General features: G+C 23.6%; 1 protein-coding gene across 4 annotated transcripts in view; it reads left to right on the forward strand.

The window, feature by feature from the left end:
- The window catches only part of LOC126894569 (uncharacterized), a 91,725-nt gene extending 74,739 nt beyond the window's left edge, over positions 1-16,986 (forward strand). For 3 of the 4 annotated variants that reach the window (XM_050665686.1, XM_050665687.1, XM_050665688.1), the window contains 3 exons: positions 243-350; positions 540-599; positions 15,893-16,986. In XM_050665686.1, coding sequence (XP_050521643.1) covers positions 243-350; positions 540-599; positions 15,893-15,979 — 255 coding nt within the window. In that variant the 3' untranslated portion in view covers positions 15,980-16,986. Of the gene's footprint in view, positions 1-242; positions 351-539; positions 600-921; positions 1,219-15,892 lie in introns of those variants that run through there. The other variant, XM_050665689.1, reaches the window with a different exon arrangement.
- Positions 16,987-20,255: the final 3,269 nt, after the last annotated feature.

Here is a 20,255-nt window from a genome sequence, read left to right on the forward strand (position 1 = left end):
AGTTGTCAATAAAAAATATTTAGTTTCCTTGTTTTGTGATTAGGAGCATGAATAAAAGTATTCTAACCAAGTATGATTATAAGACAAACCTTTACTTATTAAGTTATTTTCTTTATAATACTAAATTATAAAATTAATTGTGTTACTATTCATAATATTAAAATTTTTATAAACAAAAAATTCGAATAATATTCAAATGATATTTGATTATTATATTGAAAATGTTTATTATTATATTATAGGAACGAGTATCATTAATTGTACCATGGATTGTAGGTCTTATCACTTTCATGGCACTCGAAGCTGTAGCAGTTGTTTACTCAAACGTCCTAAGAGACCACGTGAATAAAGTAAGCTATCTATTATAATATCAACCACAAGAAATATTACTTAATTTTTTTAGTTAGATAAAATTAAAATTAAATTATAAGATATGATATTTTTATCATTTTCGAAATAGTTAATAAAATTAATCAAAATATTTGTTCATATAAATACATTATCAAGGAACATACTAAAAAAACAATACTTTTTTTTAGCAATTCGACTCATTTTGCAAAATTGAAGTAATATTTTATCTGATACGAGCTATTTTGAACGTAAGTACTTCTTTTTTTTTTAATAAACTTATTACATAGAAAATTTGCATCGCATGTAAAAAAAATCTCAAGAAATTTCATTTACACAAACCTTTACCAATAACAAAATTATTTTAAATAAAAAATATTACCTATTTTTGTTACGAAAAAACTTTGATCAAATAAAATTTTCTTGTTGAATTGATAACAATGCGTGAAAGACGAAAGTATTTTTATTTAAAAAGTAAAAAGAACTTAAAAAGAAAAGAAAATATATTGAGCAATTCTAAAAACTTTGAACTAACAACTAAAACTTTTTAATGGTTTTACATATTTTTTGTAGTTTTGAATCACTAAGCACACTAAGGGTCAATGAGAGTACTTTTTACGAATATAACAATTTTTTGTAGAATCTTTAATCTTGAAAATTTAAATTTGAAAGAAAACAGAATTCAAATTAAAAAATATGCATTTATAAACTTAATCAAATACGAAGCCTCAATGAGACCAAATTTAATTCTACCTGGAAGCAGAAAAAAAATCAAAAATGGACCATCATCAAATGATGTAAAAATTATGAAATCTTTAATATTTTATGTTGGTTTAATTGTAAAACAGTAATATATTGAACATCAATTATTTTATCATTTTAGTAAACATTTGAAATGGTATTTAATTTATTTTACAAATTAAAAATTAGTTTTGATTACAATTCGTTAACATTAGAAGTATTTATTCGTTTCTGTATTAAACAACAATTTAAAATTTATATAAATATTAAAATATACAAAAATAAACATATTCATTTCTATGTACTATTTAGTATGTGTACGATTAGTGGTCGTTATATTTCTAACCTTAATTTCAGTTGTATTGGTGATGCAGTGTTCATTGATGTAGGAGTTCAAATATAGTTGATAATCGTGCGTATTTATTCGCTGTTCTCTCAAACATAGTTTGTTGATATTTCCATTTAATTCATCATGAAATTCTTATTGTTACTTGTTAGTTTTTATTTAGAGAGAAAGAGAAAAAAACAATGTGTTCATTTTTAATAAACAGATATCATTTCGTATTTCATTTCTTTTAAAACGTAACCAACCATTTTATCTTCTTATCACTTTGTTAGGCATGACAACATTTTTCCAGCGCCGCCACCACATAACGCGAATGCAAAAGTCCCACACGATGTTGTGGCATATTATACAATAATACGAGTAATAATACAATAATAGTACATTTACAACATTTCATCTAAACTGTACCATTACACATTTATGTTTGAATATTTTTAATATTTGTTAAAAATTATAAATTAAATATTTATCATATGTTTCGATACATATTTTCAAGATAATTTTATAGGCTTTGAATTGGTGTTAATGAATTTAGAGTTAAAACAAATTTTAAAATAATAACCTATCAATATCTTACTATAGAAAAACTCATTTGAATCTTTTATTATTTATACCTATAAAAAATAGTAGGAGATAGTAGACTTCTAAAAAACACATAAACTGGTTATTAAATATATTGTGTTTAGTCTATTAACTTTTATCTGTCATAAGTTGACACGTCATGCATCGATATTTTTTTTAATAATAGTTTTTAAGTATATTTCATTACTGAAAATTTTTCATATAATCTGTATTGCGCTGTAAATGTATTGAACCGTAATAATTATTTATTTTATCTAACACAATATAAAGTTTTAAAAGCATTAAGATTTTTAAAGTTTTCAGAATTTATGGCAGTAAATGCATGTTTTGAGGAATATATCATTCTTTAAATATTAAATATTGTTAGTTATTTGGTATTTTAAATACACTCTGGTTGACTACTAAATTTATTTTTCTTCTTGTTTTATCTTTACAGTTCATATAGAACCTGAGTTCCCATAAGCAATTTTCTCCATCTTTACCATTTAAATTCCAGGTCAACTGACACATTTATTTCTAACATTTTGATATCTTTCTCAACAACATCTATCTATCTTGTATGAGGTCTACCTATTAGTATTTTAGAATGAATGTTTTCAATTAGTTTTATTTGTGATATTATTATCGACTTTTCATACGTGTCCAAGCCATTCTTTTTTATTTATTAACTTTTAATTTGATAAAATGTTGGTTTGTCATACAAACTGTACAAGTTATGATCCTTTCATCTTTTAAACGTTTTTAGCTCTGTATGGTATATCGGGCCAAAAATGTTTCTTAACACCTTTTTTTATAGAAATTTTAGTCTAGATATTGTCTTTCCAATGTGCATTGGAACTGTGCAGTATGACCAGATCAATGTATTTCTTTGGTAAACCAAAATTAGTCATAGCTTTCCATAGCTCTATTCTGTTTATACTATCCTAAGTCTGTTTGTAATCGATGAATACCATATACAAGTTCTCATTATATTCATAATATTTCCCGTTGAATGTTTTTACATATAGTAGAATACTTTTATTTATTAAGAATCCTACTCAATTTTTAAACTATCCGTTTCTGTTACTATAGAAAATTGTTTCATAATTCTTTTTTATGTTGCCTTCTCCATTCCAATGTATCTCTTGTGTAGCGACTATAGCAACATTGTATTTTTGAATAGCATTTAATATTCATTGTAACGTACCCAGATATTCCAAGACTCAATTTGGTGCCATCTCCCAATTTCAGTTATTATCCAGTTTTCTTCCAAATCCTAGACATGTCTTGTTGTTTCTTAACGTTTTGTGTATTTTATGATATGGGGCTGCTAGCTTTACGTTTATCATTCCTATTCTTGAAAAGAGAGGCGCTCAAATCTCTAGATTCGCTTACCCGTTACACTTTTCCCCAAATATAAACTTAAAATGTATTTTCGGTGTTGCTAAATTTAAAAATCATTTTATTCATAAAAATTATTGAAAAAAAAACTTTTATCCAACTAAAATTGAATTTGATATTACTATGTTTTTTTTGTAAAATCGTGATTTGTAGTCACGACTTCAAATCATATATTCTGATAAATTAAATAAAAATTAACTATAATTGATAAAAGATCCCAATGATCAATCTTAAAAAGGGGAGTATTAAAATATTGTCAAATTCGGATTGAGTACCTAAAAACATATGTTTTGATATATTACATTAAAAATGAACAAAAAATGACCAAATAAACCTTCTGAAAAGATAGATATTAAAAAATTAAAGTTAAATTAAATTCAGCAACGTCAAAAATATACAAATCTATTTTTATGCTACTCATAGCAGAAATTGCAGCTCATCTTAATTTAGTTTCACCCTGTGTGGTGTTTATCATCTATATTAAAATAATTTATTTCATTTTCATTTTCAATTCTAAAAAAATGTTTGATCTCACTACATTACTACTCAGTATTATTGAAATTTTAAAGGCAATTCATTTTTTATATTCAATAAGTCCAATGACCAATTTTTGAATTGTGTGAACAGCAAAAAGAAACAAATTGAAATGTTAAAAACATAAAAACTACTTTGAGTTTAATGGCTGTTAACTTTTAACTGTAAACCTGTATACTGTTCTTATGGATATAGTGATTTGCCAATTCCAAAGGGCAAATTTAAGTTTATAATCTGTATACCGTAATGAACAATAATTATTTATTGTAATAAATTTTATAAACTCTTCATGACATGAAAATATATTTTTCGAAACAACGGCACAATAACCATAAGTGAAGGGTATGAACAAAATTATATCTGTAAATATACGACTATAAAAAGGAATAATAATAAATATTAAACAAGCATTAAAATAATACCTATATTGGATCCAAAACTTTATATTGAAAAAACACTTTTCTATCATAGTTTGTGTCATTTGTATAACCGGTATAAAAAGTTGTATGTTGTATTTATTACAATATATGACAAAAACGTTTCCTTTTGAGCCAATGGCTGACGGATTAATTTAAGGCATTCCTACGGCAAAAACGATAAGATTGTGTTAACGTCATATATATTTATTTTTTATAACACAAAAGCGATATTTCTTTATTTTGTCAGATATTCAGTGAAGAAAAAGCAATTGGCGACTTTAAAATTATTAGTGAAACAATAGAATCTATTAAACAGTAATTGCCATTGGCGTAACTGTAAAATGATTTTGTCGTTAAGTTTTATACCGAATTTTGCCACGAGATTTTACAACTTGAATTTAGTAAATACAAGTTTAGATAATGAAACACATCACGATATAGTTGATATAAGACAGTGGATGCTTTATAGAAACATGATTAAGTCGTTTTAATTCTGTTGTGGTTAAATTGCTCAAAGAGTCCTAAGTGTAATCGCAAGAGATTATAAATTATTAATCAGCTTTTTCCCGTCACCCAAATTAAATAAAATACATAAGTATTTTGCAATTCAATGCTAACTCTGTTGGTGTATATTGTAAATATGGGCACACTCAAAATTTGATTTTTTTTTATTAGCTTATTTTAAAATTCTTGCTTTTATCTTTACTCTTATCATTGATGTTTTAGCTTCGATACGAAGCAAACAATGTATTTGATTTAAGATGGTATGTATTTTTTTTTGTCTGCCCCTGAAAATTCTCAGCTTTTACTATGCTTTTAATAATTCAAACATCAATAGAACCTGATTTCACATCAGTTAAATCTAACAGCACCGAAAATAAAAAACAAACCTTTAAATTTATAAATTTAAAAATATATTTCAAAATTATACTAACGTAAAAAATTTAAGCTAATTCAAGCCTTCTTAGAACTCTCATTGGATGGAAGTCTTATAACACAAACCCCCAAAGAAAGGAAATGTAGCCAAAATCCAACCAATTTAAACCCGTTAGACTAAAAGGTTTAACGACTAAATAGTCTACTAAATAGTAAACGCAAAATAATTAACAATAGTATATAGCTAGAGATAAAGATAAAGCACAGTATTTAAAAAATATATATATTGTATACAATATTATTATTTTATGTTAATATCATTTATTTTATAAAATTTTAATTTTTGAGCCATAATATTTCATAAAATAAAATAAATTTAAAAAAATTTAACGTGACAAATATATGTTTTTGCAGTTTTAATTTTTTTATTGGGCTGAAAATTATTTTATGATTTATAAATATTTTCAACTTCTTTACTTAATGATTATTCATAGTTATTAAGCATTTTAAAAATGTCAACTATTCTTCCTAACTCATGTTTCTATGTAGCAGGGTAAATATTATGAAGTTTATATTGAAATAAATATAAAATAGTTATCAATTTCTCTTTGCATAAATTTTATCTTATAAGGTCATCATTACGACACCATTGAGATATTTTGTGTTTGATATACATAACACTATTATTTCATGTTTATTCTTTTTCCAACTCCATTTAATTAAACGTGTAATTTATCAAAATAAAAAACAATTAATTAAATTTATTATAGAAATAAAAATAAATAAATAAATTTATTAAAACTAATAAGGTGTTTACATATTGACATATGTTTAAAAAGAGTTTACCTCAAAAAAATTCGTCATAGTAGGATAAATAGAATATATCAACCAAACATTTTGCTTATTTTTACTGTATTATCTATTTTTTTTTTTTTTTATAGAATTTAGTCTCATAATAATGAAGCTCTTAGAGTTAGAAGTTATAACTTTAGTTTAAGTACCTTTACAGTTACACCGTTCAAAAACTAAATTCAAGAAAAATAATTAAATAAAATACTTGAACAGTCATTATTATTTTTTGGTTGATACGTTTTTGGTCCAAAAAATTACAAATTATTGATCATAAACTTTAACTATTTTGATGTAAATTATGTTTTTATGGTCTCAATACTTGTGAGTAGACTAGAACCAAAACTCACAAGTGACCATAGCGAAATTTTCCAAACTACGTAAAAATAATATCTATATTACTAAGAAAGTCTATATTAACATTATTTTGTTGTTTGATAAACTTTTTCAGTTTTTTGAATATTTTGGAAATTTTGTTATACATCATACCCCATATAGTAATAAAATGTGTTTTACAATATTTTAATTCTACTTAAAATATTAATGGATTTTTAACTTTATTATTTTTAGTAAGTTCATTATAAATTTATAAAAAAACATACTCCATTACAATTACAACAGCTAATCAAAAATTATAATAAATGATGATGATATCTGTACAACTATATATTTAATAAACATTAAAAACTGTAAAAATTCTCATTAAGAATATCTATGATAATTATAAATATTTTAAGAATTAAAAAAGATTGAAGTAAAAATCATAAACATTAGATCGTATTTAATTTCTTACTCCTCAACTATCACTGAGCAGATTTTTCTATAATATACAATAGGTCAAAAAATTACAAATCTTATCTAATTAAATAATTAGTAGTAATTACCCTTAAAATTTGAAAAAATATCAATGGTGAGGAAAATGCCCCCAAAAATTAATTTGTATATCTATTAATTGATTCGCATGATTTTGCGTAAGAAATAGGTTATCAATCATCTTTTACATAATTATATGTCTATTATAAAAATTGTTAACTATAAAGAGTGATCGATTTATGATAAGCAACTCAATTACTCGCAAAATAAATACAATTTCGATTTGTTTTTGTTGTATATATTTCTTGATTTATCAACTATTAATTTCTTATACATATTTAAATAACTTACAATTATATCCATTATTTCGGAAGCTATTAACATTTTTAAATATAATTAAAGGATTCTGTTATTTTTATCGTTGTACATTTCTCAACCGCATTCCTCCCCCCTGTGTTTAAAAATGAAAATAACTTCCCAAATTCTAATAAAGAAAATTTTGTAAGCAAGGACAGAATTTCGTTGTGTTTAACGATTGTAACTATTTTCTCAATAATATATAAGGGATAATTAATAAGCAATTAGAGTATGTTATTCTTGGGCGATTAATATTATTTATTCTAATTTAATGAAGAGTATCGTTGGTTACCACAATGGAATTTTAGTTTATTTTTGCGATCCAACCAATCCATAGTAAATAAATAGTAATAAATTATACATTATTCTTAATGTGGCTGAGGTCTCTTTTGAATGGTATCAACTTTATATATAATAGTGTTCAACATTAAATTTCATTTTTAAAAAGTTTCAGGACCAATTCATTATAAACCTAATTGTCTTTATGTTATTTATCTATTTATTTTGATTTTCGAATTGATAAAATTATTTATATTTGTAATCTGACAATACCGCTACATCTCTTATGTCTTATGTTGTCAGTCTCTATCAAATAACTGATTTCAATGTCTATTTGTACAACCACTCATAGATTTATTATATTTTCACAGTTCAATAGTAAATGATTTTAGAATAAATCATTGAACTACATTTTCTGTAAATTATTTTTTTTCATTTTTAGATGCGAAGCTGAGAAGGTATTGGTTTTACTATGATGTGTTTTTTTGTGTCTGTTACTACTTTTTCTCAGCTCTTACTGAACCAATTTCTTTCAACTATACGTCAAAAGATCAAAAATTGTATCTAGTCGAAAACATAACTTTCAAAAATTTTAAAAAAATTTCCCTTGTTTCCCGCAAATAGGGGGAACCTTCAAAAAAATTACAAATTTAAAAATTGCTAATTTTTGAAATTCTTTTAATTTTTTTTACTTAAAACTGTCATAACTTTTTTAAAAATAACCAAATCAATATAATTATTTTTAATAGGTGCATGATGTCTTTACCTATCATTCGATATATTTTTTTTATAAATCTGATTCTTTACCCGCCCACAGGGAAGGATTCAAAATGACAACCTTTTCACAAAAAATTTACTTTTTTAACTTAACTTTTGAAAGTGTTACAGAAACTCTGATACTTTTATGTATAACTTAAATTAAGTTAATGTAATGTACTCTAATATGAAAAAATAAAATGTCGTACTTTATTTTGTCTTCACGGAAAACAGGCATCAAAGTTAATAAAAAAAAATTATTTTTTATATTTTTAACTTTATAATGCTATAACTTTTTGAAAAATGTATGGAACTGTTTTTTATAGATGCATGATGTCTTAACCTTTCATTGGGTATATTTTTTTTATAAATTTGACTCTTTACCTGCTCACAAAGGGAGATTTACAGTGACAACTTTTTCATAAAAAATTTACTTTTTCAACTTAACTTTTGAAAGTGTTCCGGAAACTCTGACACTTTTATATATATCTTAAATTAAAGCTAATGTAATATACATTATTATAGAAAAAAAAATCGGACTTTATCTTGTATTCACGATGAAAATGGTTACCGAATGCTATTTTTGTGTGAAAATTTTCGATTTTGTATTTTACATTTTTAACTTTATTATGCTATAACATTTTTGAAAAATGTATGGATCAATACAATTTTTTCATGAGAAGTAGTATTTATATACATATTTCATTCGACAAACTTTATCTTAATCTGGATATTAATAAAGAAATAGCAGATCATATAGTTTTTGGAATAATCCACCAATTTTTTAAAATTAAACACTATCTAAGGATTTGCATCGAAGCGTTTTTTTTTATTGTGATTTTAATCACTGTCAGATATCATTATACTTGATACAACTATGGCACGTTACCACTGTATCGCGACCCCTATGTGCTAGGTTTTTTTATATGTATCCCATAATATGCCTAGTGTGTTCATAGACCACTTATAATGTTCATATTTATTTATTATTTAGGATTTTGGGTACCTAACAATATGGACATGTCAAAACAACGTCCACTTTTTATTAAATTAATGTGTTAACGTAGTGTACACTATTCCAGGGTGTTCCAATGTTTTGAAAACAAGTTTAACTGTTTAGAACTAATCACTTACTTGAGGCGTATACCCCCCGTATTTTAGCGATACTGCCGTATTGGTGGTAGGTAACCCAAGGCGTTCATCGCGTTCTCAATTATAAAAGTTGTAGGTGTAATAGTTTTTTAGTATTATCTGATTTTTTTTTCTCTGTTCCATTTAATTTTAGATGAGGCTTTACGACTGTTTGAATTTTTGCCTTGTTTTGACTTGAATTGTATATTTTTTTCATTTATAAAATCCCCGTAATTTAACTTAACAGCAAACTTCTTTTTATTGCGTGTTCCAATATCAATAGACTAAAGTTTTTTGAGTTTCTTTATCCTTCAAAAATTATATTCCTGTAGTATATATGGTAAGGGTAACTATCTTAATTACACTACTTTGTATAATTTCATTCATCAATTCCCAATTTCATCATGGCTATACACGAGATTTTGGTATATGTCAACTGTCAACAACTCATTGGACTTCAGTTACCCCTTTAATTATTTTATAAATTTCCAATTATCTCTATATTTAATATTTAGTTTGGCATGGTTATTTATTAAAAACATTTTGCTTATTTAGCAACTTTCGCTAATTATGACACAAAAAACTGAAAAGCATATTATTTTATTAAAATCATTATTTATAAAAAATATCAAATTAACTTAGAAAATGTATTTTTAATTTTTTTTAAAAACTCTACTTTGATCTAACTTATGTTTCACCAATTAGGTTGGTGACTTAATTTGTATGCCACTATCTAAACGTACTCATTACCCTTACATGGCCAACCCTCATTATCCCTTGTGGCCGACGCTCAAAATGTAATGTATTAAATTATAACTAACATATAACCCATACGCTTATTATAGTTTAATAATATTTTATTTAAGTATTGTATTGGCCAAATATTGAAGTATAAAAATAATTTTTTCATTGAAAAATAATCCAAAATGGCGTCGGTACGGTGGTTTTCCGACATTGCCTTAAAAAAAGGCGCTCCACGTCACGCAGTAGAACTGGAGTAAATTTCAATTTGAAAAAAAAAACAAATTTTTTTGTTTGTTCATTTCAGTGAAAAAAACGCTTTTTATTTGTTTATAAAAACTGTTTAAATTAATTTATACTATCTATACTTGTCCCAACTATGCCATATTGGGCTATACTACATACTATGCCCATACTGTACCACGACTCCATCACACTACCGTTTTTTTTTTCATGGTTCTTTTTCCAAAGAAAATTTTTAATATATAGTTGTTAAAATTCTTTATAATTTAGTTAATTAATGATTGGAAATAAATCATATCACATAAAGTATCAAATAAATAAATTTATAAAAAAACATCATGACAGAGGCACATTAAAGGTCAATAACTTTTGTATAACTTTTTATGTCAATAAACTATTAAAATATTATCATTTATATCTTTTATCTTCAATCATATTATCTGATTTTCTATCTCAAGTATTTAAATTATTATAGTTAGAACAGTTTATATTGTTAATTAATTTTTAACTTTAGTTACGTTAAAAAATGTTTTTATTTAATAATTTCGTAATACAATAAATGCAATAAATATAATATTATTTTTATAAGTTATTGCACAAAATTAAGAGTTGCAGTAAATTTTTTTGTTTTATTTATTGTAAAATACCTATTATTATGGGCATCGAAATAGACACATTAGGATACTTGTTATTGATATATCAAGATTTTTTTTTTCAAAATTGAAGAAATACTGCCTGGGATTTTTCCCTATGAATTTAAAATAATACAACTTTATTAAATACAACTAAAATTGTAGTAATTTATTTTTTCAAAGGAAAATATCAATACATTATTTTAGTTAACTCTTTCGTTAAAATTAAGAAAAAGAGCAAAAAAATATAACTAAGTATGAAAAATAATTGATTGGATTAATAATAAAAAAGATACTAGAACTCTAAAATGTGACATGAAAATTCTTTGTGGATTTTTTAGTGGAAAAATATTTTTCATATTTAACTATACCGGGGGTCCAGTATTCACTGACAACTTAAAAAACTTTTGATCTAGTTAATATTTTTTACAAATTTTTTTTTAATAACAGTTATACTTTATGTCTATAATTATATCTCAATAATTTATATTTTTTAATTTTATTAAAAATATTAATTATTTTTAAATTTTAAATAAATGTAAAAAGAAATCCAAAATAGCTTTTTGTAAAGTATATTCTAAGAAAAATTTTGGTAAAAAAATATAAATAGTAAATATTCTGTATCATTTTAAACTTTGTGAAAATTTGAATTTTCATGTGTTATTTTACGGTATTAAACATTGAAATACGTGTTGAGACAAGGACGAAGAAAAGTAAAATAAGTAGTTTTATCTCTTTATATATAAAACTATTAATTAATAGGAAATGTTCGTCGTGTTTATATTAGAACTAAAGCCGATCATTGGAATGTTAATAATTTTCATGGAAAAATCCATACTCGCATCATATTTAGTGTGAAAAGATGGTGTTTACTTATGTTATTTTTATATAACATAACCAGTGTTTGATATTGTAGAATAAATACAGAAAAAATTCAAATTTTTACGAAATTTAAAATGCTACAGGAAATTACCTACCAATTATTGTTTTTTCAAATTGAAAAATATATTTTTAGTTTGATAAATTGATAGTTTTCTTTTTAGTCTATAGCATTAAAATTTTTTATTTAAAATTATCCATTTGCTTGACATATCACTGTAAATGTTCGATTTTTCCAGATTATACATGTGTGTAAAATTAGCAGAACTATATCTATATTTATAGTCCCATTTGTAGCGTCTATGATGTGCTACTTTTAGATATACGTCGGTTATTGTCAATTATCGCTTTACCGTTAGATAAGGTTAGATTGTTGTCGTTTTTAAAGACTACGTTGTTATAAAAACGATTGTTTATTGTATACGATGTCTTGGAAAATATGAAACAGTTTTATTTTCTTATAAAATTATTGGATGAACAATATTTTGATGGAAAATAAAATGACGAATGTATCATTACAATATAATAGATTTGACAATAAGTAAAAATTAGATTATATTACATAAACTCGTGTCCGAATTATTGATAAACTGGAATCTTAGAGAAATACGATTATGTTTCCATTTGAAAAAGCAAAGTTGATTACCTTATAAAGCATAAGGAATGTATCGAAAAATTACCTAATAATAAATAAATGTAGATTTTAAGTAACTAAAAAAATCCCCAACATTTTTTTTTAAAATGTAGATTATTAAAAATAAAATATTATTTAGAGAATTATTGACTGGCTAATGTTAAGAAAATCACTCTGTATAGTACGTAAATATATAATATCTTTTGTTTAAATTTGATTAGATGTAATTTTAAAAATATGTTTTGTGAAATTGCAATGTGGTTTATGACAAATCGATGAACTTTATTCACAAATTTCGATAAATTATACTAATGATTTTTTTAATCTAAATTCATTTATAAAAAATCATCAAATACAATTCAAAATTATATAAAAAAAAATTGTACAATAAAATTTAAATAAATATTAAAAAGGAAAATAGAACCACAATTAATTAATAAGTAAGCTATAAATTTAGGTATTTTTACTTAGAATAAAAAATGTATTTGTTAATAACAAAGTTTCATTAATAATACTATAAGAATATATCTATCTATATTTAAGATAATATCATCAAGTCAGTGATAATCCAGCTTTTCTCAGTATAAAGACTTGGCTGGTAATTGAACTCATTATTATGTGTTAAATATTATTAAAAAACAGTCTTTAATATTCGTTACATTGGCTAAATACGCATTACTAAAAGGTAGGATATAAACTTAGAACATCAACACATAGGGATACTTTCACGATATTGAGTCTTTCTGTCCTTAGATAATACATATATTTCGTAATGATCTTTACCCAATCTACTACATAGTACTGACTTGCCGATCAATATAGAGTACTCCATGATATACAGAATAATTGATATATCGTTAACCATAAGAATTTTTTCGACAATAACATCTCATCTGTTACGAGTCCAGTCAGATTAGTAAAATAGATTTGAAGAAAATATATAGAAATGAGTTTACTTTAAGTTCTGTTCTATTCTTTTTTAACTTTTTAATAATTATTATGATCAGTAAATTAATAAAATCAATACAATTACTATTTTTTGAAACTAATCATGTTAGCTACGCCCTCTTTTGGCTGGTTTCAATAAAAAAAAAAATCCAAATAAAGTTCAAACACATGTCCGCGCCACTGATATTTCAATCTTTCTGCTAGTATTATTATTTTTATTAAAACTTAAGCAGTTGAATAACTAAATCTGAAAAAAGAATTTGATATACAATCCTAAATTAAAAACTATATGATGTCAAATTGTCGTTAACTGCAAACAGCCTTTTAACAGAAATTGATATATAATATTATTCTTAAATTAAATGAAAATATTATTTACTATTTCACTTGATAAAAATCCTTCATGTTACACATCATCAATAATATAAAGTTAGTAATATAGACATTTTTTTATTAAACAATGTTCCGCATAACACATTTTAATATAATTTATTTTTATCCTTCCTAAAGAATTTTAGAAATGTTTTTTCAGACTTGTTTAATTCGTTATTCGGTATTTGGCTATTAATTATATGTATATAATTTTTAATATAATAATTCAAGTACAAATATTTGTTATATATTTATTTAGTTGAGATAATTTATTTGAAATATATATGTATATTGACAGTTTTTAAACCCTGATAGAAGATTATATTTTAAATTTTTATAATGAATCACTATATATATTTTTTTAATATTGTATTATTTAATATTAAAATAAATCGTATTATATAATAATACAAAGAAATATTTCCATTGCTGTAATGATTATTTAACGATCTGCTATTTTCAAAAAAAAAAATTTTTACGAAAGAACTCGGCAACATTATTCTTCAAAAATCAGACAAATACTTAACACTCCATGAGCGTTTAAAACGTTTGACATTTTTCGAGAAAAATTCTCATTGACGCCATCTTTCTTTGATAAAAACATACAATTTTTACCATACTTGCTTATAGACATTCCAACGATATTCTAAAAATTTCATTAAAATCTGTTGGTTTTTGACTGAGTTATTATTATGAACTTAGCTTTTTATAATACTTTGATATTGTGTTGTTGTTGGCATCTCAACTTTGTTTATATTTTGTGTTAACTGAAAACTCAAATAACATAGTGTTTAGAAATTGTATTTCAATAATTGTAAAGTTTTTTTTTTTCATTATTGAGCATAATGGGTGCTAAATGATGATTAGTTGGTTCTATGTTAAGAATAATTTTGAATACACATTTTTATTTTTTGACTTCAATACATTATCAAATCAATAAAACATTTAGATTTTATATTAGAGGGTATGTTTTTCTAATCGATCTGTTTTCGGGGTATTAAAACTATACTATATTTTATCTCAATATAAAGAGTAAAATTAGTCATTAGAATGTGACATTAATATAAAAGTTTTGATTCAACATCAACTATTGGCAATGATTTTAAATACACAATTTTAAAGATTAAATGTTTATAGAAATGTTTTGAAATCGTTAAATATGAAATTATACTTAAGTATTAAGTATAAAAATTGTTGTGTAAAACACTTATTATACCTGTGTAGATAAGTACTACATCTACATTCGTAATTTACCCGTAACGAGGGCCCAAAACTTGTGGGGCTGCAAATCTATGGGAGTACAGCTAGATAGGGTCTAGTAATAAATACATATTATATGAATTTTTTATACGATGAGTTATTTCACTTTTTAAAGATTCTTGCAGTTTTTTTTTTCTATGGATGTATTATTATATAATTTGTAGTTCATTAAAATGTTCGACAGATTTATTTAAAATTATTGTACATTTATATTATATTGAATTCGTATAATATTGTCTCTATTACGATTGCAACGCTAATAATATTAATGGTAGTAATAATGGGATCGGGAAAAAAACCAGGTGTTAGTTACATTTTTAATAATAAAATAATAACAATACAGCTGTTTATTGTCACAAGCATACGTATATGCTTTATTATTACCATCTTAAATTACACTTTATTGCCACTGTAAAATTGAAAGCAACTTTTTTATTAGAAAATAAAACTACTTCTTGAAATAGTTATATTAGCTTTATAACAGACAATGGTATCTAAATTACAAAGACAAAATAATTTCAGATAAAATTTACTAACTTAAAATAAATTGTTTATAATATTGAAGAAAATATTATATATTATTCATTAATAGTAACATCATATATCAATTATGTGACAAAATTACTGTTATTTATCATTTTTGCTTTGATAAAATTATAGTAACAATAGTTTGTAACTTAAAAGGTTTTTAATTTTATACCTTAATATTAAAATAATGAACAAAAATTGTTGTATTAATATTATATGTATTTTTTTTTTATTTTTACCATAGGTGCTGAGTTTATTAAGCGTAATCAAATTTTACAACATGATAAGACTAGGAGTAACATGGAAAGGTCCAGAAACTATTGAACTGTGATGTAAAATATCGGAATCGGGACGTTTTCCTGGTTCCATTTCATCGACTAATAGCACTGACACAAATTTATCTTCCAATTCTGACGACTTATTATGATTAAAACTTCATGACAACTATATGAAATATCATTACAATTTTTAAATGTTACACTAATTTTAAATATTAAGTTGAAAAAAACGAAAAACATTAGTACAAGTCAGTGTCGAAATGGATTCGACTGATTCTATAAATATATAGAGTGATTTATTATGAATACTATCCCTCCAATTTTTCGTTAAATAATGATATAAAATAATGTACAAATAAAAATTTTATTTTATTTTATAGAACACAGTAAACATAGAGTTTGTTAAAAAAATATATATTTCTAAAAGTAGATTATAAAGGTTTTTTTCAAAAATTCAATGGACACCTACTATTAATTTTTACAATTTAATGAAAAATTGTCTAAATAAAATGTTGCCGATACGAGTATTGTAATATTACTTTTTAGGTTATTATTATTTTTAATCTTAGTTGACAGTACATAAGTAGAAGAATTCTTAATTATTTGTTATGGTAAAAATAGAATATCTCCAGACACCATTAGCTTCTCACCTTTTCTAAATCTTTAAATACTAATATCTCAAAAAGTAATGTCATAAAACGATTATCGCCCAGTCAACATTTTATTTAGACCATTTTACATTTAATAATAAACAAATAATAATATATTCCCTTTTTGTAAGTTACCTCCCAAATTAACCTTTTGAAATGATTTTTTTTTTTTGCAACCAATTTGATATTTACAATGGATCATAACAATAAATAAATTTTAAATCTAAACATTTTTATAAAAAAATATTATTAAATGAAAAAAAAATGGGGGTAGTATTTTTAATAAATCACACTGCATACAAAAATCACTGATAACAATAATAGTAGTTGAAATGCGTATATGATATTGTGTGTGCGTGTTTAATTTTATAAAATATTTTTAATTGAAAATTAGCTATAACTGTATTCTATATTTTTTTAGTAAATATTGTTTGAACAAATTTTTTGTCTGTTTTAATAACAAAATTTGTTGATGGTTATAAAATTTATTTTTTTTTTAAATAAATGTATTTTGAATTTTTTGATACTGTTAAATATGAATAATATTTAATGAACGAAAAAATAATAATAATGATAAAACAACATATAGATTAATTGTACAGTTTTTCAAATGTACCCATTAATATTAATTGAGATTATGTCTTAAATATAATTTATTTATGTTTATTTGCATTTATAATGAATAAAAGAACAGTCATTTTTAAATATTAAGTAAAAAATTGCTTAATTTATTAAAGTCTTATTAGCTTATTTGTTATTTCTATCATAAAAATTTGTATAATTATATGTTTTAAACATAAAAAGAAGTTTTTAAAATTTTTGTTACACTCTTATCTACTTTTTTATCACTCTTTATAGCTATTATGCTTATAATTTCGGAACTTATATATAAGTTACTATAACTATATAAAGTAATATTAATATTTAGCAATATTAATTTTTTATTGTCTCGTGTGTTACAATTAAAAACTAAAGGAATTTTCAAACCCTCATATATTCTATAAAAGGTTTACCCTTTAAAGGGGTTAAATGTGGAATACTTATTATGTAAAAATTATTGTAATAACTTGAGCTGTATACACTATTCTCATTAAAAAGTTTGTGAACTGGTACCCGATAAATATATTATCACTGAATTGTGCTACAAACAGGCTTAAAAAGTAACTGCATGTGAAATTTAATTATTTCTTATTTGTGGAAAGCTAATAAATAAAACATAGCTTCATAATATATACTATGTGTAGCAAAATTATACATAATGTATAAAATCATTCTTCTATTTCATTTGTCATCATCGCTCACTGTTACATGTATAAGTTCAGTGAGTATATTGAATTAGCAAGTTTCTCTAATAAAAGTTGTAATTTCTAATGAGATAGCTATAAGAAAGAAAGAAAGCAGTGAAGTACTTAAAATAAGTCGCAGATTTTTACAGCAGTGATTAATGATTATTACACATTTTTTATTGAAAAACTTTTAATGATCTCATGTCTATGAGCATTAATGGATACTTATTAAACTACTAAACTGTTACTTCATTTAGTTTTACCTTCTTCTAAAACTATTGTTTTTGTTGTAAGTTTTTTTAGAATAATATCATTATAGTTTCTTTATCCTAAACTCAATTAAACTTCTCTAACACAGAACTAAGTAAACAAAACACAGTCTCATTTGTGAGTAACCCACAACTATTGAAAAGTCAATTATAGTAAGAATAAAAACCAAAACGCAAAAAAACATTAATTATAATAAAATTTATTTATATATAATAATATAAATATAATAATACAAGTATAGTAATATAATTATCATTAGAATTAGAAATAGAAGACAAAATAAAAATAAGAACAATACTTCTTCTATAATAAATTTCATAGTTGTTCATAAGAGACTATAATAATTAGATTATTATAAATAATATTAATTATCAGTCTCTTATATAGTCTTACAATCACTGCGTTTTTAAAAAGTGAACAATATATTAACATTTTTTTTTTTTTTTTTTAACTAAGTGAGTTTTTATTATTCTATCTCCATAGAGCAAAAGATACTGTTCACTTGTAAAAACATGTTATGTGTTATGACAAGCTTTTCATTAAACAAAAAATGTGACGAATGTTTGAAAATAAAAACTTCAATATTAAACATTATCATCTTCCAAAAGAAGATTAAAATTCATATTATTGGAAATCTTTTGTAAATTAAAGAGTAAAGTATAGTAAAGTTATAGTTAAAAATTAATCTAATAATATGATTTTATTAGTAAACTGATAAATTTTTCAATTAATATATGAGTGTAGCCTGAAAAATAAAAACGCCAATAAAAGTTAAATATATTAGCTTAAAACTATAAAATTATACTCATATTATTGTGTTGCAATTTCCGTCCATGTTTCATATGTATATATTCCTAAATTTTCAGCCTGCTCTCATAAGCGTTCATTAAATAAAATTTTAATATTAATACTCTAATTATCGTAAATCAGTCTAAAATATATTTTTAAAATATTCAATTCTTAAGAGATGATTTAAAATTTACAATAAATGGAAGTTTGTTACTGTATTTCATTATTATAAATTGCGATCATTTTACAAACATAACTTAAAATTGCATTCTAAAAAAAGAACCCTAGTTTCAATGCAATATTATTTGATAATATACATATTAATTTTAGATTTCTTTTGTTTAAAACTCTTATATATATAAAACTTGAAATTGTAGTTTTGAAATGGTAAGTCTTATTTGACATTAGTAGTTTGCGAATATTCACCACTGTCGTTTAACTTCACAGATCAAGAATATTAGAAGTTTCAAGTCCCCAACAAACATAAGTATAGCAATAAAACTTAAGATGCATGATACATTCAAACTTAACATATAAGAAATAGTTTAAAGTTAATCTGCTATAATATATTTAGTTATACTAAAAGTTTCAGTTTTTAACTATTTTAAATATTCACATTACTCTCATTTTATGTATTAAATTCTATGCAGTTTGTGACATATACTGGAATGTTTTTATAGATTTCCATAACTGTTTTGAGTAATAAAAATTTTCTAAAGCACAAATTATTACAAGCCACTAATCTAGTTCAATATTGAATTAATAAATTTAAAGATCCAGCACAGTGTAAACGTGGTATAGTTGGTACAAGTATATATGATATTTGACAATAATTATCATCACTATCATAAAAACGCTTTGATACAAATATAAAGATAGTTTTTAATTAAGAAGAATTGTTGGATTATTATAAAATCAACATTAACTTCTATTTCTATAATATAAAATACAAGTTTTATGCTTTATAAGAAGATTCACTAAAAATACGTATTATAGTAATTAAATTTATTTAAAATTAGATAATCAATAATTTAATATTGTAACTTTTTTGAAGAAATTAAAACCGTATTCTCTCCACACCCTACCCTGAAAAGTGCAACAATGTATAGGCGAAGTTATCCACTGGAACTGCACAATGGTGGAAGGTAAATCCTAAAACTTTCCCAAGATGTATTTTTTAGCTTCTGTGCGAAACTGAGTAGGTATTAGTATTACTAAGATATGATTTTTTTTTGTGTGTTGCCACTTTTTCTGAGATCTCACTGGATTCATTTTTTTTTAAAAAATACGTCAAAAGATCACAAATCGTATCTAGTTGAAGATATTGTCCTTAA

Source organism: Daktulosphaira vitifoliae, unplaced genomic scaffold, assembly GCF_025091365.1.
Source record: "Daktulosphaira vitifoliae isolate Bord-2020 unplaced genomic scaffold, ASM2509136v1 Scaffold_1, whole genome shotgun sequence".
Classification (NCBI taxonomy): Eukaryota; Metazoa; Arthropoda; class Insecta; order Hemiptera; family Phylloxeridae; genus Daktulosphaira; species Daktulosphaira vitifoliae.